This window comes from Argiope bruennichi, chromosome 6 (genome assembly GCF_947563725.1).
Source record: "Argiope bruennichi chromosome 6, qqArgBrue1.1, whole genome shotgun sequence".
In the NCBI taxonomy this organism is placed as follows: Eukaryota; Metazoa; Arthropoda; class Arachnida; order Araneae; family Araneidae; genus Argiope; species Argiope bruennichi.
This window is the reverse complement of record NC_079156.1, coordinates 84,495,514-84,522,572: the sequence shown is the minus strand read 5'-3', so window position 1 is coordinate 84,522,572 and position 27,059 is coordinate 84,495,514. Positions and strand designations below refer to the sequence as shown.

The window sequence follows — 27,059 nt, the reverse complement described above, 5'->3', positions numbered from 1 at the left end:
AAATTTTCTTTTCACTTTATTAATATAAAATTAATCATTATCAGGTTAATATACCATGAAACCTCATGATAAACACTAAGAATGCCTCGTCATTAAAAACAGCAGAAATGAGATAGGATTATCAAAAGCTGCAATTACAAATTCAAGTAAAATGAATTTCAAGTTTCCTGAATATTGATATTCTTACCTTGAAATACTGAAAAATGTATTTAAAAAATATTTTATTCATAATGCTTCAAAATTTTTACACGATCGATCATTCTTAGGTGAATGTACCAAAAAGACATTCAACGAGTCAGTCGATTTCAATTTTATGTACGATATTAATGTAAAATCTTAAAGTCGGCATTAGGTAAATATGTTAAAGTGGAAAAGGAATAAAAAGAGTCACGGATTCTCTTTAATATAAAACCGCAAATGAACTCCCCGTATTTACATTATGCTATCAAAACTTAAGCGGGCTGAGCCGACATATCTGAAAGAAAAGAAGGGGTACCGGTTGATTCCCGACCCTCCAGGGAGTGGAAAGAAAATCCCAGAACTTATTTTCCTGGGGGTCCCATCCGCCTTAAAGCGAATAAAGAGAGAAGGAGAAATCTATGAATGGGTTGAAAAGTGAACGAACCGGTTATTCTTGGAATTTTAGTATTATCGAATTGCATATCACTGAAATTTATCCACTTCATGGGAGTGACCTTGACTTTCCGATATTCGCATTTGACTATACACTATTCCATAAAGATCATTTTTAATTATTTGTGACTATGATTGCAAATATTCTGTTTGCTGCTGGCGCCATCAATTGGTAGAATATAGAATTAAAATAAACATTTTGAAGAAAGGACATATATATTTAATTCGATTTTTTCAGAAAAGGATTTACTCCAATAAAGAAATTAAATAAATAGTTTTGAAAAAAATCAAATTTATGAAGTAGGCTAAAATAGATAAATTAATTCAATCACATTACTTAAATTAAGTATTAATTACAATTAATAAATTTTGTATTTAATATTAATTAATAATATGATTGAAATAACAGATATTTGGAACAAATATTTAAAATTAACAAAAGCCAAATTTTTTTTGTTATTCAAAAAATCGTGGATTATGCATCTCTACTGGCGTTGAGGGAATCAGTAACCCCCCCCCCCCCTCCCGAGTAGCTATGTTACTGGAAAACTCACAGATATTACAAAATACTCTAATTCCATATGTTTGCGATATATAAAGAATATTTTAAAAAAACAAAGGCCAGTAAGCGGGAGAAATCCTTCCTGCGGTGGTAATGGTTCGCTCGAATATTATCTTCTACAGATTAATTTTTATCTGATATTTGAAATAGAATTTTATTTGAAAACAGTAGTTATTAAAATTAATTGTAAATTTTATTATGTTCACACAGGCTGAGTTCAAGACAAGTATGAGTTTTCTATTTTTATTTTGCCGTGATCCACAAAATGAAGTTTCTTTGCAATTACTTATAACTTTAACTATATTCAGTTTCATTTTGTTTGTTTACAAAATTGTCGGTTTTCATCAGAGGGCAAATTTCTAAACCGAGAAAAAAATTATTTTCTTGAAATAAGAGAAACTCCATATAATATGGCATCAATAGTTAGAAGATTTTGCTTTTCTAGCAAACAGTATTTATTTTCCTCCTTGCAGCCTCACAAGTGCGTATTAATACTTAAATTCATTCATAATATATATAAAAAAACTTATTTTAAATGTGTATCTTGAATAAAAATTACCAAGAATTTAATTTTATTGCTGTATTCTTCATGAATTTTTCATTTTAATTGTATAGATTTTCCTTCTGACCAATTTTAATGTTCTTTTAGCTGTACTTTTTAAAAAAAATTGTTTAATTTTATTTATTCAAATAAAATTAATATATATGTGTGTGTGTGTGTGTGATTCAAACCGTGTGATGCTGCTTTTGTTATTTTTATTATTTATTGCATTTAAATTGAATTCTCTATTATGAGTTTTCTGAATTAAATCTGAAAGTATTATTATTTTGATATTGTGGATGTTGTAGTTGTATTTGGTATCAGGTGTGATGGTTACATGTATAATGTCAAAGATTTTAATTTTTATTTTGAATAGTTACAACCCATGTGACTAGAGAAAAGAATTCACTGATTTAAGTAAGAAAATTAACCCCAGAAAAGATTTTACCATTAAAAATATTTCATTTGCAATCTAGTGTTAATTAATGAGTTTTTAAATATAGAAAGATATTGATTATTAAAACATGCTTGTAGATAAACTGCAAAAATTACGAAATTAATTCCCGCTGAAGATGAAAATTGATTAATTGTATTGTTTTATGCTTAAAATGTCATCATGTGTATCTCTTTCCACTTTTAATATATACATTAGATTTCAGAATTTAATTGCCATCTCAGGTTTGGTTGTACATCATATGAGCATAAATATACTCTTGAGGACACATTTATGTATCAAAAAATAAAATGATGGATGGTCAAAACTAAATATTACAATAATAATTTCAAAATAATTAAGTATATAGAAGAGAAATTTCTCTATAAATTTTGATTTTTTATACCTGATTCAAAGTTAATTATAATTTTAATAATTGCTATAAGAAGGTAATAATAATTTTTGTAAAAATTTACATATAGGAATATAATTTTATAAGATTTTTCAAACTAAAAACATAATTTTTTAATATACATATTTCTAAATGGTTTACTAAACAGATTGAAATTTATTGTAACTTTAAACTAGCCAAATATGGAGTAATACTTTTACGATTATAAAACTAATTTCTTTTGAATTTTTACTATGTAAATAAATTTTCTGATTTTGGAAAAGTTATCTTTTCCTAAATCTGTCTGTATTGAAAATAAAAGAATATTTCTTTGATATGAGATTGATTCTTTCCTCCATTATTTCTAGAACACCCAAGACTTTGAATAGATATCTGCTGTCTGAAAATGTGGCAAATGACTGGAAACAGTATCATATTAGTAAGTTCTTGGCTTTATTCTTAATAAATCTTTCTTTTGTAAATATTATCTTATAATTGGATTTTTATTAATAAATTACAATGCATAAAAATATTATTAAACATTTTATCCTTTGGATTTTTAAAAACAGTTGCTAAAAGAAGTGTTCTAACAAAGTGTTAGATGTATTGTCAAATCTTAGTAAATTATCATTCTCGCATGCATAGAGGAGTTATTAGTTCCTAATATTTAATTATAGTATCAATTATTAGTGTTGAGGCTTAGGTAATTCATACCTGTTTGGCATTATTGTCAATCTTCATCATTGACTGATAAATCTAAATGATAAACAAAGTATGTTAATTTTTCCCCCCTTCATCATATTTGACTTTTAATAGTGATGAATGCACTAAAATGTTGTCTTCATAGTGTTCCTTAGAATTTGGATTGGATGCCCATTCCTTACCTTATCACAAATAATTACCAACAATAACATACATTGTTTTGTTATGCAAGCTGAGTTAAATATTTATGCTTAATGTAAGATGATAGTTTAATAAAGTTTGATAATAGTATTAAGTAGTTTTTACTTTGTATTAAATTTCAGCTAATTGTTGTAAAGATCATTGAATTAGCATAATTACCTGAAATGGCTATATTACCCATCCTGATTGGCAAGTAATGATCTTATAGTTCATTTAGATGTTTTGATTCTAAAATTGTAAATCGAAATGAAATATTTTCTTTGGAACCATAGTTTTATATTATAAATCTTTGTATTATATAAAAGCATAAGATTTTTTTTGGTATCAATTTAAATTATATATTATAATAACATGACAATATGATAAGTTATGTTTTAAAATTGTACTTAGTGGTTGGAAGAACATGAAAATAAATTTATATTTCCATGGCTTTAGAAGAAAACATAACTGAGAATCTGTGAAACCTTGATTTATCATTCACTTTGTAGAATACCCAGCTTTGGGAATAACACAACTCCATATTCTATGAATAATTTCCAGTGTTTTTTTGATAAGTCACTTTTAATATGCTTAGTTGCTGTCCATGCTGTACGAGAGCTACTCTAAATATTAACTAGTAGTAACATTTGTGTGCCTTAACTCAATAAATTTAAAATGCCACTTAATAATTGGTTAGGGCATCAATTTTATAACTTTAACTACAATAAGATATGCATATCATATCAGTAAGTATTAGTATTTCTCAGAAAGTGAATCATAAGGGACCATTGTTCTAATACAATAGCAATTAATGCATCAAAATCTATTTCTGTTTCTTTCATTTTCTCTATAATCAAGAAATGCAAGTATTTTTTAATTCTTAAACATTAAGTTTTAGGCCCTCAAAGTAACTGTACTGGCTTTATTCATTTTTTAAAAATATTTAATTATAAAACATATCATTCAAATGTATATTTTCTGAAAATTCCAACATTTTGATTGAAATAAAAAAAAAAAAGGTTTATAGGCTCAGGGGTGTTTGTGCTCCGGGGATTTTGAACTTCGATACCCGGAAATTCCGGGGATCGTCGTTCAAAAGGAAGTAGGAATAATAATGAATTATTTATTTTGATCTGGGTAATTTTGTTTGCTTTGAAAGCAGAAAACGCAAGGTCAGTGTGTGTGGTGAAAACTTTTCCTTTCTTTCTCCAAAGGCAGTGATAATGCGTGAAAAGGGGGGAAAAACTTCTTTTTTGTTCTTTCCTTATTGCGAGTTATAACTCATTCCCCCGGTTCTCGGACATTCTCTTCTGGATTCTTTTCGGCAAGTAGGCGCGGCAGAAAAAAAAGGGAGAGACTTCGTTTTACCAGATGTGCGATCACGTGACCTGGGTTCAAAGGTCTTAATTTTGCAAAAAAAGTAATTCATTGAACTTTTATAATTAGGTCATTCAATACTTCATAATTGTAATTTTTCATTTCTCCCTCCCCCCTTCTCGAAACTCCAAAATGTCAGTAGTAAGTCCGTAAAAGTTTCAGGGGATTTTTTGGGGTCCCACAAACACCCCTGTAGGCTTTAAAAGATAAAATGTTCAAACTCCAAAACTTTTAGATAAAAATAAATGATTACTTAAATGATAACATGCCTAAAATGTTCATCAATCCTCTGTTTCTATTCTTGTATGCACATTTTTTAAAATTTATGTTGAATTTTGTAACTCCAGATTTACTAATGATTAATCATATTTTTCGTGCAGAGAGATCTCTTTTTATACAAACACAGGAAACACCAAATCCCAACAGCCTGAAATTTATACCAGGCATACCTGTTCTGGAATCAGGAACATTCGAAGCACCTAATGTGAAAGAGGCAAGCAAATCACCATTAGCCAGACAATTGTTTCAAATTGAAGGTGTTTCATCTGTATTTTTTGGTCCAGATTTTATTACAGTTTCCAAGGCAAGTCAATCAAGTGAAATGAACTCTCTAAATTTATTTATCATGTATGTATAAATAGAAAATCTAAATAAACAAATTACTTTCATTGATATCAGAATGATTATGAAATATGATTTATTAAAAATGCACATTATATATATATATATATATATATATATATATATATAGAGAGAGAGAGAGAGAGAGAGAGAGAGAGATTATAATATATGTAAATTAAGAGTAGAATTGTAACTGTTTTAATTAAAAAAAATATTTAATACTTCTCATTTACTGAAGTGCATTTCTTCTCTCTTTTAAGGATCAAAATCTCCAAATATTATTAAGCTAATTTCAGTCCATATTAAATTGAATAGCGCTTTTATTTTTTTGAAAAAATTGTTTCTATAAAAAATAAATTAATTTTTGTTTTAATATATAAATATTAAAATAAGTTATAATAATTTATGATTTTGTTTACTACTTAAATTCTTAAAGTACTAGGAATTTCTAAATGCTGAAGTGAAAAAAAAAAAAAAGAAAAGAGGTTTTATAAGAATTACTAACGAAGTATAGGTTTGAACTGATATTTTATAAATTTATTATAGAATTATTTATTTATTTGCACTTCCAAAATTTACGATTATTCATTGTTATCTCATTGCATACACATATAACTATTCTATATGAAAATTTTGACAGTCGAGTTTCTGTAGACTTGTCTTCTACATACAACTGTGTTTGTATTTTATTAATATTTATGTCAACTAATGCATCAATATAAGTGCCAAAATCTTATTATACAGAATCATTAAACGATTGTTAAAAAATTTCATTAAAAAATATTGAAATAATTTACAGAATAGTATATTTGCGTTTATTTAAATTTTTCTGTAAAATAAAATATAAAAAGTCCATCAGCTTGTTTTTTTTATATTAATTTTCAATTAAATACATTGAAATCTGTTCTCACAATTCATTACAAATTAGTTTAAAATGTTGATATATTTATTAGACTCCATTTCTAAAATTTGTACAAAAATATAAATTTATAACATTTTCTCATATAAAATAAAAGAAAAAATGAAAAAAAAAATTAATCAGTAGAGCTTAAGTTAATAATATTTATTGAATATATGATAGATGCTATCTTAGCAGGAAAATACTTATACACATTTTCTGATTTTTTTAAAAATGCAATTTATATTTTAAAATTACTTTTTAGGCAGATGATGAAATTGAATGGAAAGTCTTAAAACCACAAATATTTGCTGCAGTTATGGATTTCTTTGCCACTGGCTTACCAGTTGTTAGCACAGATCAAACATCATCTGACACAGGCAAGTATTATAAATGGTTTCTCTTTCAAAAAAAATTCTGTCACATATTTTAATTCAAAAATGCTAAGAATGCCTTATTATGAAGAATATTTTTTTTCATTAAAATGTATTTCTAATATTTAATTACATTTATTAGATTTTGATCCTAATGATGATGAAACAGTCCAGATGATTAAAGAATTGTTAGAAACTAGGATCCGACCTGTAGTTCAAGAAGATGGTGGTGATATAATATATATGGTAAGCATTACATCTTAACACTTAATTTCCCCCCCATTTATAGTAATTATATTATTCAACACTATTAACATTCTGAACATTTTATATAAAGAAAACCTTTTATAAAAATCGATGGCATTGTCTGAATGAATTCTGGTTGAATACTGAGTGCTCCAGATATTTTTTCTCCTATAGCTTTAATAAATTACTTTTTAAAGCAGTGTGTCACCAGATGATATTCTATGTTAATAGAAAATCATTTGCCTGTATGTTAGTATGATTTGCTGGCATATCAGCTGACCTTCTAAATTGTGGACACAAACAAGCTTTTCTTCATGCAAAAAAAAAAAAAAAAAAAAAAAAAAAACCATAGATTTTTTTTTTTTTTTTTTTGGTAATGACTTAAGTTTTGTAAAGGATAATATTAGAAACAGAAGCTTTATTTCTTTGTAGCTATGAATCTGTGATTATAAGAAGGAATATATCCATATAGACTTCTATGAAAAGACTGAAAGTTAAATCACAGATTTTTAAATGTCTTTAATAAAAAAGATGCAGCAAAATACATTTTGGTCTTTAAATTTATTAAATTATACATTTACTTGCTTATTTTTAATTTACTTTGACACAGATAAATTTTATCAGTTATATGAATCCTCTTATAATTTTTTTTACTTTAGGGCTTTGAAGATGGCATTGTTAAACTGAAAATGCAAGGAGCTTGTACTAGTTGTCCAAGTTCTGTTGTGACCTTGAAAAGTGGTGTAGAAAATATGCTTCAGTTTTATATTCCTGAAGTCAAAGGAGTGATGCAGGTATAAATCAAAATACAAATAACTTTATTTCAAATTATTGCACAAGTTCTATTGCTCATGAATTTTTAATGAACCATAATGAACTTCCACTGTTTTAATATGTCCAAAAAATTGAAACAATGATTTTCTTGCAGGTAACTGATGAACTTGACGAAATAGCACAAAAAGAATTTGAAAAGTTAGAAGAGAAACTGAAAACGAAAGACTGAAAATAAAGCATATGATATATATATTTTTTATTTCAATTGTATATTTTGTAAATTAGATATATCGAAATAAAGTTATCACATTCTTGATTCTTTGTAAATTCTGTGAAGAATGAAGCTCATTTAAATGTCCAATGCTTATGATAATTCAGATCTCTTAAGAGTTTGAATATATATATATATATATATGGAAACAAAAACAAATAATGAATTCTGCCAAACATAGACAACAAGAAGTAAAATAAGTATGATTAAATTATAAAAAAGGCCAGATATATTGAATATTATAAGAAGAATATTAATCTGAAGAATGCACATTTTTATGAAATGTTTCATGTTTGTATATATATATATATATGAAATCCAGTTGTAAAAAGAAGCTCAATTTTATGCTGCAATATATATAATGGCATGCAATATCTTGACTTTTCATAATTCTGTATGCTTTTGAAGAATACGACCAGTTATATCTTTTTGGATTTTCTCAACCTAGGAAAAAATAATAAAAAGACGAATTATTAAAATATAAGAACTTTCTTAAAAATTATAAATAGATCTATTTCGTGATGAATTAATGCATTAAATAACAGAGCTTTAACAATCGTAATTCTTGCATTAATTTTACCGAAGAATCAAATATGTAATTTTTTCAAACAGGAAAAAATATATGTAACAATGCATTCATTATTTTATTATTAAAGAATAAAAGTATAAATAATTATAAATAGAATGCAATAGTTTAAATTAGTAATTTGTTCAGATAAAAAAATTTAACATAAAAAATTCAGAATTTACTTCGGAACTTACCTTATAGCCATATTCTTTAAGTCTTTTATTTCTTTTGGCTACAGCTTCATCTACAATATTACTGTCATCATGCTCTAATTCTAAAGCTGTAAGTGTTTTCAATTTCTTTACTCTATGTTCAAAATGGTGCAATTCATTCTGTAAACCATGAAATTATTAAATAAACAGTTTATTGAGTAAAACTTTTTAGCCAAGACTTCATTAGAATTTTAATAAATATAGCAATATAAATTAGTTCTTTTTAAGTAATATTAAAGAACAATAACTTAAGTGAAATAGGCAATTTTACTCCCCATCGGTCCCAAAATACTAAAAGATATTTGTTTAGAATGGGGGATATCAAATATATATTAAAAGCTGCTATTCCATATACAGCATTATTACAAACACATACAATTAATTTTCAATTGAATAATTTTTTCAGAACTTTTGATTTAAATAACCAAGTTATTATAATGTTAAACACATTAATGAATCCCAATTCCAGCTATAACAGAAAGTTCAATATCTTTTTTTATTAATGATTCACTTTAATTAGATAGGCCAGAAAAATTATACAATGCAGTAAAGAAATGAAGTAAAGTTTATGCAGTAAAGAAATTATGAATTAATTATTTCTTATTAATAAACAAAATTCTTATAAGAAAATTTAGACAACCTTTAAACTTTCCAGTTCTTCTGGTGAAAAACTAGCATTCTTTGCCATCTCCCAGAGACTAGTAACTTGAGGCTCTTCAAATTCAGTACTTTTTATATCTGGGAATATTCTACTATTTAGATATTCATACCCAGATTTCAGTTGAGAGTGTTTTTCTTTCAAAACTTGATGCGGATTATCTGCCTTCCAAGGTTTATCTTCAACTTCAGACTGAAGTACATGTTCTACCACATTGCCATGCTTATCTATAAAAAACAATACAATAAATGTTATACATGTTAAAAAAATCTTTTATGCAGAATTTAAAGAATTAAAGGTAACTTATTTCAAAAATTTAATTGTGTTAGGAAATAGTTACATGATGCTCTTAGGCAGATGGGGACCAGCAATTATATATTCTATAGTTGCTTTTCATCGACAAAATACAGTTGCAGAAAATTATCAGAAAGTTTTCAATATTTATGGAGAATAGCAAGACATAATGACTAAAGCTATACTAGCAAAAGGAGGTCAATTTCCGAAATAATTTTATTTTGCAATCAGACCTGGATTTAAAAATTATTGCTTCACAATAATACTTATGAATTACTAAAAAACTAATTTTAAAACCATTTTTGTTTTATTATATTACTAGCCGCCTTTGGCGACCAGCCGGTTCGCCAATCTTAATGTTCGTTAAAATTTTAATAATTAAATATTTTATGCAATTTCTACTTTAATAGCTTCTTCATCAAAATACTTTAAAACTTCAAATTTTGATTATCATATAATTCATTCATAATATTATAAAGGCCTTCAGTCATAACGTAATATGTATCTCTCTCATTTTCTGTTAGCACCCGTAGAATTTATGCTTTAAATTAAAGTGGAAAGAATTTATCTTCAATTAATATAATAATATTTTTTACTGAAACAAAGCATTTTTTTATAATCAGATTACTGAAAATAGAGTCACTCAGCGTTTAAACTTTATGGGCACTAAAGAATATCTTTTTAAATTTATGTAATATCTCAAGAGTTGGTCAACAAAATTTTCTTAGATTCATTATGAGCAGATCGATAAATGAACAATGTTTAAATTTAAATGCATCAAACACTAAGAAAATAAAAAGAATCGTTTAAAATAAACGGTTGAAAACGGTAGAATTTATGCTTTAAATTAAAGTGGAAAGAATTTATCTTCAATTAATATGATAATATTTTTTACTGAAACAAAGCATTTTTTTATAATCTGATTACTGAAAATAGAGTCACTCAGCGTTTAAACTTTATGGGCACTAAAGAATATCTTTTTAAATTTATGTAATATCTCAAGAGTTGGTCAACAAAATTTTCTTAGATTCATTATGAGCAGATTGATTAATTAACAATGTTTAAATTTAAATGCATCAAACACTAAGTAAATAAAACGAATCGTTTAAAATAAACGGTTGAAAACAGGTTTTAAAAAAACTACTTAAAAAACGATGTACTTAAAACTATAAGCATATACAAAAAATATATAACTAACATAAATACAATTTACTTACAAAAGCATGCAACTAACCCAAAAATAATTTAAATCATCCATTGATAACGTTGTCATGGCAACAATCAGAACAGAATGCGCATGCGTGAATTTTCTTCGCCAGTTACGTAACGAAAATACGTGATTTTTTCTACGCCAGTTGGGGTAACGCTATGCGGATTAGAAATTTTTAATTTCCTTTATTCTGTTTTATTTTAATTCAAAAGTACTTCAGAATGAATCTGAAAGATTGATTCATTAACAATGTTTAATTTTAAATGCATCAAACATTAAGAAAATAAACAGAACCGATTGAAATAATCCGCCGAAAAATTTTAACCCTAGCCTCATTACTGTTGGGAGAAAAAAAAACTGAAGCCTTTCTCGTTTGGCCCTGGGGATAATGGAAGCTTTTTTGGCGGAAAAGTTGGCGGTGGGGAAAATGGAAGATTTTTTTGGCGGGAAAGTTAGTTTTTAATTAATAATTAAAAATTCGAAAAAAGAAACCCCAGGTGCACATTCGCAACCTCCAAGGTATACATGTACCAAATTTGGTAGCTGTATGTCAAACGGTCTGGCCTGTAGAGCGCCAACACACACACATTGAGCTTTATTATAAGTATATAGATAAAAATAAACCTTTTCCCACTGATATATTTTCCTTCTAATGACTTGAAACGGATTATTTATATAATAAAGTTTTCTTGAACTAGAATAGTTTGTGGGTATCTTTAATATGCATGATTGAAAATTAAAATATGTTATTCATTTTACATTATATTTATTCAATAGTTTCTATTTCATTATCAATAACTCTTAATAGAAAATTTAATATTGAAATGAAAGTAAGAACTTCTGTAATAAATAGCACATCAAATATTAAATTTTATCTGATTTTGTATCCGAGAAGTAAAGAAAGATTTTTAATGGTATAATATACTAAATATCATAGAAATTAAGTAACGAACACAAACAAATAAAAAGACAAGTTGATAATTATCTGAAGTTTTCTTATACTAGCTATAATTACTTTTTGAAAATTTATTTGAATAGAAAACATTATTCCCTGCAACCAAGTTTTAATGCTTGACATCATACATTTTTCGTTAACCAAAAAAGAGTAAATTCCTTACTTTCTGTTTTAAGTAATTTGAAATTTTGATTTAGACTTTTGTTATTTACTTAAATCTTCAAACTTAAAAACACTAAATATTTTGAACTTGTTAACCAAGCACAAGCTAAGAATCCATTCTGGAACATACGCTGGTGAACAAACTTCCATCTATCCATTAAGTATTTAAATATATTTAGTAAATATATAAAAAGTAATTAATTTTATATTAATATAATATACTATTTAAATATATTATAATATATTTTATGTATTATCATATTATAATATTCAACAAAAATGTTTAGTAAAATATACAAACACTGAGTTTAAATATTTTAAGTGTACAGTATTATATAAAATTACAGGTTTTATGTAAAGAAAATATTTTTGGTATTAATATACAATATATTGGCCAAAATATATATCATATTTTTGGGATGAGTCAAAAATTGCTAATTAAAAAAAAATTTTAATGTTTCTCTTATTTTTTTCCTTTTCAGATTGCAGCTATATAAATAAAAATATGAACCATTTTTGATATGAGAACAAAAACAATGTGAAAAAATATTTAGTGTTTCACATCAATAAAAATTTTATTTTCTAATGTAATGATCCAAAAAATTAAGCAATATATTAGAGAGTTAATATTTACATACCATCCGAGTCCTTTCCATGCAGTTGATTGATCATTTGATAATATTGGTCAATCTTATTTTGATGATGTTGAAATTCTTCTTTCAGAGTTCTAAGTTCATCCTCTATTAAAAAAAATGTATATACATTAATTTTTATTTGGCAGAATGTTTATATTTACAACTTTCAAACCAATGATATTTGATTCTTTTCACACTGCCTATATAATCTGCCCAAAAAATATAAAAAGTTGTAATGGAAAAATTTTAAAAATCTAGAGCATATAAATGATATTATTGTAAAATGAACAGTTCTTTTAAATGAAACTGAAGATGAATAAAAGGAAATTTATGAGATAAAATGAAAAATTAAAAGGGTATTTTTTATTAAAATGATATTGAAGAGTGAAATAAAAATAATTATGTATTTTTGATAATTAATCCTTTTCCTCAACTTTTAATAATCACAATTTGAAACTTATTTGACATATTTAATGCACTACACTAAGTATATATTTTGACTTGGAAACAAGCAAACAAAAAATAAAGCTTTTATTATATAAATTTTAATAATAAAACTTTTAATATGAAATATAAAATTTAAGAACATCTGTGATATAGTCATAACTGTAACAATGTTGAAATGTTCCGATCTCGTTGATATTTTGGGGAGAATGAGAATTGCAGAGAGAGAGGAGAGAGAGTAACCTAAGTTATATTTAAAATATATATTTTATCTAAATATTAAAATTAAAAAAATAAAATGTCAGGAATGAAACAATTCAAAATTTCCAGTTCCTTTTTTAAAATTTTATCTTTGATAAAGCATTAACCTGACATCTATTGCACTTCAAAACTTGAATATAAAAAAGTGTTACAGAATGATTCTTTAAAAATTTAGGTTAGTTTAAAATTATAATAAAACTAAGTAATATCAACATAAAAATGCAACACAGATAAATACACTGTGGCTCCGATGAGTTTATGTCTACCTTACACATAATGAATAAATGAGTAATAAATTGTGTTGGGCTTGACTAATTTTTTTTTCTTTACGAAGCCTTGTTAGAGAATTTTCTATTATTATTAAGCAGTGAAATATTGACAAATTGATTTACATTTATCTCCTGATTTATCAAAATAGACTAATTTGATATCACTCAGTTCTTATGTCACACTTAACTTATCATGGCCAGTTACAAAATAAAAAATGTCACAAGTTTTTAAATTGAAATATAAAATACATTTAAATATTTGCACATTTAATGTTTATAGCCCCTTTCTACCATTGTTCAAAAATGATTTATTATTTTATTGATCAGAAATACCAATAATATTTTTAAAAATAAGGAGTATGTATTTTAAGGAAGTACTTTACAATTTTTTAGTATGCTCTGATTCAAGTAAATTGCAGTTTGGTCAACATAATTTGGCACTCTCTAGTAGACAGATGATAACACACAAAAATAGTCGTTGTGTTAACAAAGCTCCATTATGCAGATATCTTTGCACTATAATGGAATATAGGCAGAGTTTCAGTGGAGATTATGCAGAGTTGAAAGAAGAAACTAATATACCCGAATGATATTATTACACATAAATGAGCTCAGACATGCCTTGTTGTAATCAAATTTTCTTATTTAAACAGATTCCAAAATTAAACTTTGAAGACCCAAATGCAAGAGATACAGAGATAATTTGCAGCATCATTTTATAATAAGCCTACTTTGATCCACCAACTACATTCCATCTTTATGAATCAGACATAAATGATTTCTCTTAGAAGTAATCAATAAAAACTTCATACCTAAAACTAAAGACCGACAAATATCACTCACAATAGCACAAATTATTAATAGTGACCTAATTTGGAAATCAGAGACATAGTTAATTTATGTCAGCCCATTTTTCACAATAAAAATAGGCCATTTCATTTTTTGTACCTATTTTAATGAATGTAATCTTGCTTTTTTTAGTACATATTTAAACACATAACCAATATTTATTTCACTACATTTTAAATAATAATAATTTTGTTGTTTAATTTTTTAAGAGAGTAAGAGAGCATTGCAAAACAGATTGTTTCTTAATTTTGTAAGGGTTTGTATAGCTAATTTAATCACGATGATGAAAGATACTACAAATTTTTATAAAATTTCTGAAAGCAGTAGTAATTAAAAAGTCCTGAATTTATAAATAAGTAAAATCTAAATTTATGACTCAAAATATAAAAATATACTTATATAATACACTTTTTTTACCTGAAAATCCTTGTTGTTCAGCTTTAAGCCATAATTTATTTAATTTTTTATCTTTAAATACTGTCTTCATAAATGCATCATGTGGTATTTCAGCTTGAGGTTTCGATAGTAAAGCAGCATCTTGTAGAGCTTTAAATTCTTCTTGAAGATTGTACTTTTCAAGAATAGCTGCAAAGAGTCAAAAATTAAACTTTTAAGTATTATCTTAAATAAACTATTTCAAGATATTCAAGAGAACAAAAGAAAAAAAAAATATTATTTCAACATAATTTGATATTATTCACAGTTGGGGACTTGCTCCCTGCAGCTGGCTAGGATATCATGTTATTCTTTATTAAGAAAAAACTTCAAAGCTTACAAACACCCATGTTTATTGCATGAGTTATTTACAGAAATGAGCAGTATACAAAAAAAGAGCATGTAATATACATAAATGAAAGTGTATATTACAAACAGTGCCACCAACTTTTTACACAATATAATTCGTAACATCCTGGCCTCCCATGATTAAGTCGTTAATTACAACATAAATCACAATCTCAGTTTAAAAATGAAACCAAGTAATGAAAATCTTAATTTTTAATAACAAACACTAAAATCCCATACTCTCTAAACACAAAAATAGTTTCACCTGACATCTATTCACTAATAATTGATTTCATTAAAGCAAATAAAACAGAGAAATGCATAAAAATTGGAAAAATGCAAATAAATTAATTAATAATACACACAAAAAAATGAAAAATTTTTGAGAGATGTAAAGAATACATACATTCCAGAAATTGAGATTATATTTACTGTAATAAAAACACAAAAACCAAAAAATTAGAAAAATACATTATGTAGAGTTATTAATTAAGAATCAGCAAATAATCTAACCAATTTATGAATTGGTCATTTTATTTCTCCCGTAGTATTTTTCAGTTTTACTGCTTTTACATAACTGTCAATTCTTTCAAAAGCATTCCAAAACTCTTGCCATTTTCCATTTAATTGGTAAAAGGTTATCATCTTTAACTAGTACAAAATTCATTCACTTTTAAATTACCAGAAGGGTTTTTCCACTTGTGGCGAATTTGCAACTGAGTTTTTACCAGAACTCACCTTGTGAAAGGATACGAGTTCATACTAATCATTTCAAGTGACATTTCATAGATTTCACCATTGCTTCCCAAAGGCCTCCAAAATGGGACCCAAATGGAACGATCAGTTACCAAATGAACCTTCAATGGCCAGGTAATGACCGGTGGCTTTTGAATGCCGCCATCGCAAATTATGCTTTGATCCAACAAATTGGTGCTACAATCACTATACATTTCGATGTGCATCCGATGAAACGTTTGATTCTGGAAGACACGCGTCAGTATTCAGATCGCTGATGAACTAATTCCAAGTATATCGACTTGGTTGTGAAGCAGACGAATACACAAATGTATATATTTTTAAGGGTCTTAAACTTCTTCCATTACGAGGGGTGACCAAGAATGGTCCACAAAAGTACTACTTCTAAGAAAAGTTCTTCCAGGATTGATTCAGGAAGATGGTAAATTAGCCTTTATTTGATCAGAACCTTAACTACGAAATCGCACACAGATCACACATTCTCTCATAGTTATGCAGATAACAGATCTTGCACCAATAATCCAGTAAGTTTGTCTGATTGCTAAATTCAGTATTTGAATTCCTTCATGCAAATATTTGATATGATAGCATCGGACTATCAAGCTGGTTACTGGATGGGCTTTTGAAAGAATGTTAAGGAGTTTTAGTTGATAAAGTAAATTTGCGTTAGCTAATTTTCCATCAACAGGAAATCTTCATCCAGGAATGGACTTAGCTGTCTCAGTTTGCTAATTGAACCAAATATTTTTTCTTTATTCAACTGATATATTTCGTCAGCAAATCAACTGCATGTATAGTTTTGATTATAAGCTTCTTCGCTCACCACAATTCACTCACTTCCCAACGCAATATTTGCTCTTCTCAACCCTTTTAGATTATCAATAAACCTAAGTTACCATGCCATAACTCGTAATAATTTACTCCAACTTGGAAAGGAACTAAGTTATTAAATTTTACCTTAACGACTAAAACTTTTCACAACAGTTATCTTTCCCACTTTATCAATATCTTGTGATTTCTCTAGTAACTGTTTTAAGACAACGATACTGTCTTCCCGAAGACAATTAGGACCATACCACAATAACTTTCTTCCTGTTAAATGGTCAACTGAAACATCTCTGGTCAGTAAATAAGCAGGATTTTCCCTCAATGGACAATGAAACCAGCAGTAAGGATTTGAATTGTCTTGCACTTCCAAACCTCGATTCTAACAAACTTTTAAACATTTTATGCATTCTTTCAATCAATACAGAATCAATCATCAATTTCAAAAGGAGATATCTAATGCTTCCCTTTCCTGTTTAGTTAAATGAAACAGTTGGTGATGAGATTTATTAACGACTCCGTTCAAAAGACAAATTTATCAACCAATTCACTGAAAACGCCTTTGATATATTTTTCCATTCTCGCACCATTATTACTCTGAGCTCTAAACGCCGCAGAGGTATTTTTTAAAATATTGTCTATTCTTCTAAAAGACACTAACTTTCTATTGTCATCAAAAGTACCTTAAATAAGCTACTGCCCCCTAAGCCTTAGGCGAGGCATCACAGAAAGCATACACCCCAACTTAACCATTTCCACAATTTCGTAAACAGTTCGTCAGTATTACTATTTGCCTTAACTTTTCAATCTCATCACACCATTTAAGTCACTCTTCTCACAAATTTTCTGGTAAATTGCCATCCCAATCTATTCCTGTCTCCTATATTTCCAGCAAGAAATACTTAATTCGCATGACAAATTGTGCTATCGATCAACCGGATCGACAACCCTCGCTGCCGTTCGTAAAACACAACACTTATTATTCTTTAATGTTTTCAAACTATCTACTAAACCCTTCAATTCCAAAGATAAAACATCTCGATCGGGACTCCAATTTAATCCTAACACTTTCACAAAACTATTTTTCTCGCCTTCACTGAGTCCATTCTCAATCCACAATTTTTATAACTCACAACTACTGGATCTCAGTTTCCTCAAATTAAAACCATCACTTTTCAAAATGGTTACAGCATCCAATGAGAGCTTCATTTACACAATGATCACCAAAATATAAATCATCGACATACAATCCAGAATTTAACATTGCAACAGAGATGGGTTTACTGGATTCGAATTTTTTTAATATGATTCTTAATCAATGGCACTTACAATAAATGGAGATATTTTACAACAAAAAAGTACGCGTTTTATTCTCATAAATTTGCATTCTTCATTGGGGCCATCCGATTACCAAAGAAATTTTAAATACTTTCTTTCACTTTTGGAAATTCCAATCATTAAAATAGCCTTCTGTATATCAGCATTAAATACTATTTTAAATTTATGAAAACTGAAAATTACAACTAGAACATCAGGATTAAGATTCGGGACAGTTTCCAAACAATCATTCAAAGATAAATGACCTTTTGATTTTGAGCTACAATTAACTACTACTCGAATTTTCTTTATTTCCTCTGACGTCTGCTCTGTAGGGCTTAAAATAGTCATTTTCGTCTTTTTCACGCTCTTCAATAATTCCCTTTAAAATTTGATCCTGTACTATTTTCCTCTATTTATTCTTAACACGTTTATTTTTTAAAAAACTTTCTCTAATTAATTGAAACGCTTTTTAGCTACACTGAAATTGTTTCGCAATTCTTCCGGATTAAATTCCCATAAAAATTTAGTTTCATATCTCCCACTTCTGAATTTTAAATCCCTTTCAAATAAGTCCATCAAATTCTTGGCACTCGCGCTCAATTCTCCCTTATCTGTTATTTCTAAAGTATCCATTTCCCACAAAATTTAAACACCTGCAGTGGAAACCAGGAATGCTCATGAAGCAGCGGGGGTCGAACTATTCTCCTGTGTCCCTTGTAATGCGAAACCAAAAAACGCGGGGACGCAAGTCATTTTGTTTATTTTTTTGGAACCGAGAATCTTCGATTACATTTCAGAAGCCATCCGTGTGAATTAAGACGCCAATATTTATGACTTTCACGAGTCAGCGGAGAAGGGCAATCTGCGCAGCAGCATTATCCTTTTCACCTCTTTATTAGGGGTCTGAAACGGGCCACCTGTTAACGTTTCTGTTATCAACACTTCCATTCTAATCTGTTTAGGATCGTGTCTGCTAAAAAGATTCACTTCATCGTATAGTTGCGATGGGTGTGGTTGCAGCGAACGAAAATCGGATAGGCTCTCTATCCGAATCAGTTTTAATCTTAAGCTTCTAGCCAATGATTTCGAGCATCAGGTTCTCTAACTCCCGTTGTCACATAAAATTCTCACAATTTTTACTCATATTAGACTTGAAGGACGCAATGCAAGTAAATACTAATTCACTTTATTTCAAAATCAAGGAATTATTACACAGTACTGACTCATTAATTTCTAGAGGGAAATCTAATGTTTTTTTTTCCTTCTTTTTGCTTCGTAAAATAAACCAATCGGTGGGGAGGCTTTCCACAGAAAAAAATTCTTTGCGTTATATCCTTTAGCGTTGCAATTTGGCAATAAACACTTATAGCATAAGCTTAATAGCACAATAAATACTTGCACTGAAATTCTTGCGATTTATAATTTGTATTCTTCCAATAACTGAAAGCATTCGAAACTAACTTAGGACACCTATTCAAAGAATGGTTATCTTTTGTATCCTCACATAAAATGCATTGATCGCCATTCTTCATTTTTTCGTTCAACATATAAATGTTTGAAAAATTTAAAATTGGAATTACTTTTATTCCCATAATTTCCTTCATAACTCTTATTTATTTTTCGTAAAAATTGATTCGGGCATGGATTTACCCTTAGATGAGAGATAAATGTTGCGTTCTCTGCCTAACTGTTGCGGTTTGTACTAAGGTTCCCCTTATTTATCGGTAATATGCATTTTTGATTCGCATTCGAATACACTGCTGATTTTATCTGCCACAATTAAATAGCACACTGATATCAAGCCATTTACTTCATACCATTGGTAGTATTCAAAAATTGCGCTTAATCTCGAAGCGAACTGTGCATAACTCTCATTTTGTGATTTATGAAATACTGAAATTGACTGAAACACTTTTGAAAGGTTCGCTGGAATTCCTTTAAAATAATAGCTTTGATTTTTTTCACAGTTAACTAACTCTTTCTCGTTAATGAAAGCCATTAAATTTGCAGTCTTATTTCTAATAAATTTATAATAATTTAGGTTCTTAATTCTCCGGGCACAATTTTCATTTAAAGGACTTCTCTAATGGCTGAAAAAACAAGTTAAATAATTCTACTTTGTTTGGTACCGGAATCATCTGAGTTTTCACATTTTTTATTAAATTTTTCGGATTATCTTTGATGGTTGTACTAAATTGTGCCTTAGTTTTCACCAATTCTAACTTTTTATCTAAACATACTAAATGAATATTCTCCAATTCCAACTTAAACTCATTATCCAATTTTCCGTTCGCAAGTTTATTTCGTTTTTTCTCAGTTACATCATTGATTCTACTTTGCACAAAATCTATATTACTTTCATAAATATCATTATTTTTGATCAGAATATTTTTAATCTATAATTTTTGCATCACTTGGTATGTTTAAATCCATCTCTTCAGCGATGAGATTCAACTCATCTTTCCTTAAACCTTAGATAACAGACATTTTCAAATCTCATTAAAGTTTATCAAAGCCAATATAAACAATTCAGCACAATTAACAGGCACAAAATATAACAGATTAACTAACAAACAGGATTACTTGACCTCAACAATACACTTATAACTTCACCACAATAGCAATAAGCTGTTAATGAAAGAAAATAGTTAACATAATAAGCTATTGTCTCAACTCAACTGACTTAAAGCAATTACTTCAATTCTATTACCAAGTCACATTTAACAATGCTCTGATTCACCAATTTAAACACAAAATTTGCACTCGCGTATCTGAATTCGAAGTCATTACTTCCACAAATTCTTCTTCTTAATTAAATTATTCTTTTCACAAGGGAAACTGTTCTCAAATAAGGTGAAAATGGTTTGGTGCAAATGGGAAATGGTGAAAATAAGGTGTTTTTTTTAACAGCATTTCTGACACTATGCAAAGGATTCACTCCCTGCATCTGGCCTGTACATTATGTTACTCCTTGTTAAGAGAAAACTCCAGATCTCTCAAATACACATTTATTGCACAAAGTGAGCAATGCACAAGAAGTATGTAATATACATAAATGAAAGTGAATACATACAGTACCATCGACTCGTGAGACACTATAATTCATAACATTCACTGTCTCGATCATGATCATGTATAAAAAATATATATATTAAATTAAAATTGATGGTACAAAGTAAAGACAAGATTAATGTTATAAAATCAATATTTATGTTGGTTCAGTAAAAATATTTAGTTTCATTAATTTACCAAATTTTAATTAAACTATTGACAATTTGCATGAATGCAGAGGCGGCGGTAGAGTCTTGTCGACGGGAGGGGCAAGACAAATCCGACAGGGGGGAAATCACAATTTCCCTAATTTGGTTACAAAATAACTCATAATAATTAATTTTTACATTTAATTAAAGGAAATTAAGTATTTTTTGCTTCTTTCTTTATTGAGATACTGACCTTTTCTTTCATTGCTAAAAATTTACAAAGATATTTGCAAAAAATTTTCTCAGTTGTTTTTTTTTATTGACCATTAAAAAATTGTCAATATTTGAATCTATTTTTAATGAGATTCTTGAGATTTACTTGCACTAAGATTTAATTTTGGAAAAAATACAATTATATTTTATTCTAGATTGTAGTATATAGATAGAAACACAGGCTGCGGCAAAATGCGTTGTCATTGTTAATTGAACAAATGCATGTTCTCATCATGGAAGCTATATAAAATGAATGTAGAAATTATATTCAAAAAGTTTTATAAAAGAAATTTTTTTAGAAATCCAGCATGATAAATAAAAAGAAATATAAACCAAAAACCGATTTTTTTCCCCCTCCTTTGAATAGTCTCCTGACTAAAATAATTTTTATAAGAATTGCAACAAGGAGAGGGAATTCAGATATATTTCGAAACCGAGGCGAATAAGCGAGCGCGTACAACAAAAATTTACTATAGTTAGGACACGAACGATATAGAATGCTGAAAAGATACAATGATGTTTCATAAGAAAGTTGGGGAAGATATTTTATAAAGTTATGTACAAACTTGACTATTTTATGTAAAATTGAAAATGAACGTGTGAAACATGAGCGGCTTAAGCATTAGGTGTCCCATGTATTATGTATATGTTAAAAAGCTATCAGACTTAAAAAAAAGCGTTTTATTAAAAAAACATTTAGATCTAGAATATGAACTCCTGTCATCATTTTAAGCACATGTTCTTGTGGTTAAGTACTTGTTTCCCTCGAAGCTATTGCAAGCTAATATACTTCCAAAAAAATTATTTTTATCCCCTCAGTTGCATGCATTGATTTTTCTTAACCCCTTCGCATACAATGACGAGTCTGGATCGCGCATCAAATTACTAAATTTTTAATCTAGTATTAAGTTAAAGTATTAAGTAATTTAAAATGCAAAAAACACTTGAAAACTCATCAGTGTCTCAAATGACTTTATATTATTGTAGTAATTAAAATAATAATAATTGTCCTTAATAAGATGTACCATCTAATTAGGCAGTTAAGTAAATTCGTATGTCAAGGTATTAATATATCATATATGAATATTCTATGAATAAATATTTTAATCAAGACATCTTTATCTAAAGTCTATTAAAAATTTAGAAACACCAGAAATTATATAGATTTTACTGTAAAGAGTATTTAAAAGAAAAAAAAAAATGAAAAAGGAGTTTTTAAAAATACTTTTCCCGATTACATAGTTATAATACTGAATGCAGAATCTGAAGAATTTAGGTAGTAATTTATTTAGCAAATTTAGTACATACTTGAATAAGCTTTTAGCGTAGCTAAAAAAGCTACCATAACATATATATTTATTTTTTGTCGTCAGTTTTAGTCGGTAATATTTCTTTAGTATAATAATTGCAGCCAGTAAATTAGATTGCATAAAAAAACATTTTACTGTTAAATAATCTACTATAATACAATTTACTTATTCCAGTTTTATAATGAATTCACATAACCTGGCTACAGCAACTTTACTCTTCTTAGCATGCATAAAACACAAGAGTATCGAGAGAAAAGAGTGTTTTATTAAATTTAGTTAAATCATAAACTAGATTTTAATCAGAGAATTCTCACAGTGAAGTAAATAAAATAAATTTACCAATTCATCACCGAAGAAGTAACAATTAGATGAATAAAATGATTCGTTTTATAATCTAAAATCTCATAAAAATGATTAATTGAATTTCGAATTAGGGAAAACAACTCTATAGCCCAGTTCTTGTAAAATACAAAAGTATTTTTTCCCTAATAATTCCACTTGCAAATAATCGAAGTACTCAATAAAAATAATTTTTTTCACATAACTTATGATAACATCTTAGCCGAAAGACAAAGATAAACCGGCAAAAATGTGACTTCTTGAACCCGTTGTCGGTTATTCTGCCAAAAGTAATGCGAATTATTAGCCGAATGAACGACATTTATATAAGATGTCTGAAAAATTAGCGAACTTCCATCGTATTCAGTTCATAGTCGGCAATCCAGAAATTGTCGACAGAATGAGATAACTTATTCACCCTGTCGGATACATTGCCAAAAGTAATGCTAATTATAAGCTTGAAGAACGACATTTCAATCAAAAGCCTGAAAATCTGTGCACATCTGTGAAAATCTGTAACTTCTACATCTATCAAATTGCGTTCATAGTCTGGCAATCAAAAATCGTCCGCAAAATGCGGCATCTTATTGACCTGCCACCCTATTGATTATTTTACCAAACATAGTCAAACCGCTTTAACAGCTACTTAGATATTTTGATTGTTTACAACATATTAATTTTAAGATTGTTTTTAAATTTTCATATTCAAGAATGTGTGCTTTTCCACAACCATTTTGAGCCTCTCGTCGACGGGAGTGGGAGCGCAAGCGGTTGCCGACAGGGGGGCAATTGCCTCCTTTGCCCCCTGCTAACGCCGCCTCTGCATGAATAATTGCATATTAACAATGTAGATATTTCAAAACTATTTATTACACATCAATATCTGTTTCTTATTCAAAAGAAATGATAAAATCTCTGAATAGGGATTTATGAGATTGCCTTTTATGTACAAGAAGTTATTTTTTAAAGGAATTAAAGGAACAACAAGTTAATAATAAACAAAAGTCATTCATACCATATTGTATAATTAATAGAAAATACTATAGGACATTATTATAATTATTTATATAGCAGAACTCAAATTTCTTTTTTAATTTCCAAAATAAATATTTTGCAAAAGGCAAGACTACTTATTATAAATTTAAATTAAAAAAAAAAAGATTCTGAAAAATATTTAAATGTAAATTTTCTTACATTTTTTTTTTTAATTACAATAATATCAGATTATCAAATCTTAACTGTAAAATCTAAATACTTCCATTCACATGAAACAATATCAAAACTAACCTATTTTTTAATAAAGTTTAGAGTACTGCATTAATTTTTTTAACAATATCACAGTTTTAATATATTTCTTACCTTTGAAACTTGCCAAAACCAAACCTTCTTTCAACCCTTCCTTATCAAGTCCTTCAGCTTTTCTTTTCTTCAAAGCCAATTCTTCTTTATCTTGAAACTTTAGATCAGTGAATAATGATTTCAACTTTTCAGCAGAAAGTTTCTATGTATTTTTATAAAAAGGTTCTAATAAGTTTCTGGAAGCAATATATTAACAGAATGTTGAAAAGCATCTAATCAATCAATGAAAAAAAAAAAAAAAGATACAGGATGTCTGAAATAAAATGCCACTGTAGCAGTTGCATTACTCTTATCTTCTCTTTTGGATACTAGATGGCGATGCCTGATTAGGCCATCCCATATGTCATCCCATAGTGCATTGCGATTGTAATTAGAATGAGATACGATGCTGAACTGTTAAGCTGTGCGCATGAATGTCTTGTGTGTTTGTTCAGTGTGTGAATGTGATTATTAAAAGAAATGTTCCTAAAAACAATCGTCCTGTTGCTTCCTGCATGAATCATAATAATCTACATACCATCACACTACTAATATTTAGGATACGAGATTCAATAGCAAAATTAACAAAGTAAAGAACAATATTTTGATAAAATATCTGGTATGCAATTACAAGAATATGATACTACATGTCTAAATGCACGAACTTCATTATATATTTTAGGAACAGAAAGATTATCAGTTTCTAAAAAGCAATCTAAAACACCTGCCAAAAAGATTTTTTTTTTTTCAGTTATTAATATTTTAAGAAATATTATTTGAACCAATTAAACTGAAGTAAACTGGTAGTAGGGCTGAGATTTACAGATAAATTTAATCCAACTGTTAATTTACTTTCTTTAAGAAAAATAAAATACTAAAAATAATCAACTCAATATGGTTAGAAAATTCAAAGCTAATATGTTACAAGCCCAATATTATAAAATACATTTTTTTTTAAATTGATGTTTCCCTCCTTACTGGCCCAAAGCATTAAAAATTTCATGTTGAATTCACATCAACATTAGGTAATCAAATTCAATTTGTGTTTGTCTATAATCAGTGTTCTGAATATTAATAACTAAGCATTGCAATTTTAGGAAGATTTCACATAACAACAGTAGCAACTCCTATATAACTGCAACCAATCTATGTTAATCATAAATGCTGAATTATGTATTCAAATATATACCACTTACACTAGCATCAATATATCAATCTAATAACATTTAAAAATTCAATAATCAGTTAAACATATTCACAGCTTTTTAAAGGGGAAAAAATATTGATTTAATAACTAGAACTGAACAATACTTTATAAATATGTCAGCAGTTTATTAAATTTATGGCCACAGTACTACCAATCACTGCTCTTTCTGAAACTTGAGTCTTAAATAACAATAATAATACAGACATTATATATTTGGCTTTGAATATTCTAAGTCTCAAAACTAAAAACTGCTCCTTTAAAAAAAAAAAAAAAGTATTACGAATACTTTAACTTTCACTAAAAAATTTTAAATACATAATGAATGGAAACAAATGATATATGTGTATTTTTTGCTGCCCACTTTGACTCATTCAGTGTAGTTGAATTCTATTTTATCTTGACATTAAAAAAAAATATCTGTTTTGGAAGCAAGCACAAAATATTAAAAAACACTCCATAATTTTTACACAAAGCATTAGAATATTCTTTCTCATAATGGCATATAGTTTACCAACATTTCTGCATAATATAGAAAAGTAAACGGGAAACTGTATTCGAATACGTAATTTAATAGCTAAACAATGAACTACAAACGATGTTACATCAATATTATTACAGTTTGTAAAAAAAAAAAAAAAAAAAAAAAGAAACATACTTTTATAGCTTTACTCCAAACTAAATTTAATTTCTGCATTCTGTAAGGATTTTCCATTGAAATTAATTTTTGATAGTCAGGAGAATTCATTTTTTCTGAATATTTATTACAATTACAAAAAGAACAAAAAATCAAAACAAAGACTAAGCGCATTAATGCCATGGCGATTTCAAATAACAATGAAAAAAAATATGCGCTCTCAATGAGTCACTTCAAAAAGATGAGTAAATATTTGTCCAAACATATAAATGCAGACGGCTTTACAAAGTTTAGCAGACGAGGAGTAATAAGTCAAAGTTACAGTCAATATTTTTACTTTGCAATATTGCTAAACATGAAAGTTTTACAAATTAAAAATCACTTATTTTTGAAAAAATAGCATTAAAACTTAAAAAAAGCAAGAAATTATTGTAATGCTGAATAAAAATGTACATTTAACATAAATAATTTATATTTATTAGCATTTTCAATTGCCATTCTTTGAAGTTTCATAATATGGCAACAGGTTGAAAACCAAATGCAACTGTAAATTT

General features: G+C 27.8%; 2 protein-coding genes across 2 annotated transcripts; one reads left to right on the top strand and one right to left on the bottom strand.

Annotated features, from left to right (window-relative positions):
* The first annotated feature begins 1,503 nt into the window (after window positions 1-1,503).
* LOC129971500 (NFU1 iron-sulfur cluster scaffold homolog, mitochondrial-like) lies at window positions 1,504-8,048 on the top strand. Its single transcript, XM_056085327.1, has 7 exons — window positions 1,504-1,676; window positions 2,929-2,999; window positions 5,200-5,406; window positions 6,608-6,718; window positions 6,855-6,958; window positions 7,618-7,752; window positions 7,887-8,048. The coding sequence occupies exons 1-7, from the start codon at window positions 1,606-1,608 to the stop codon at window positions 7,959-7,961; spliced, it is 774 nt and encodes a 257-aa protein (XP_055941302.1). The 5' UTR covers window positions 1,504-1,605; the 3' UTR covers window positions 7,962-8,048.
* On the bottom strand, window positions 7,760-26,804 carry LOC129971499 (alpha-2-macroglobulin receptor-associated protein-like). The gene is made up of 7 exons (XM_056085326.1): window positions 26,527-26,804; window positions 24,686-24,827; window positions 14,938-15,105; window positions 12,701-12,802; window positions 9,424-9,668; window positions 8,766-8,903; window positions 7,760-8,447 (listed from the first exon to the last, which is right to left on the bottom strand). Exons 1-7 carry the CDS (start codon window positions 26,686-26,688, stop codon window positions 8,388-8,390), a joined length of 1,017 nt encoding a protein of 338 aa, XP_055941301.1. The 5' UTR covers window positions 26,689-26,804; the 3' UTR covers window positions 7,760-8,387.
* Window positions 26,805-27,059: the final 255 nt, after the last annotated feature.

Bases quoted from the DNA above. Each gene is read 5' to 3' on its own strand.
- LOC129971499 (XM_056085326.1), bottom strand. From the start codon at position 26,688: ATGGCATTAATGCGCTTAGTCTTTGTTTTGATTTTTTGTTCTTTTTGT. The intron at 12,803-14,937 runs GTAAAAAAAGTG...TTTTTTTAATAG, and splicing joins TGAACAACAAGGATTTTCAG to AGGATGAACTTAGAACTCTG. The intron at 8,448-8,765 runs GTAAGTTCCGAA...ATTTTTTCCTAG, and splicing joins TTAAAGAATATGGCTATAAG to GTTGAGAAAATCCAAAAAGA.
- LOC129971500 (XM_056085327.1), top strand. From the start codon at position 1,606: ATGGCATCAATAGTTAGAAGATTTTGCTTTTCTAGCAAACAGTATTTA. The intron at 5,407-6,607 runs GTCAATCAAGTG...CTTTTTAGGCAG, and splicing joins TATTACAGTTTCCAAGGCAA to ATGATGAAATTGAATGGAAA. The intron at 6,959-7,617 runs GTAAGCATTACA...TTTTTACTTTAG, and splicing joins GTGGTGATATAATATATATG to GGCTTTGAAGATGGCATTGT.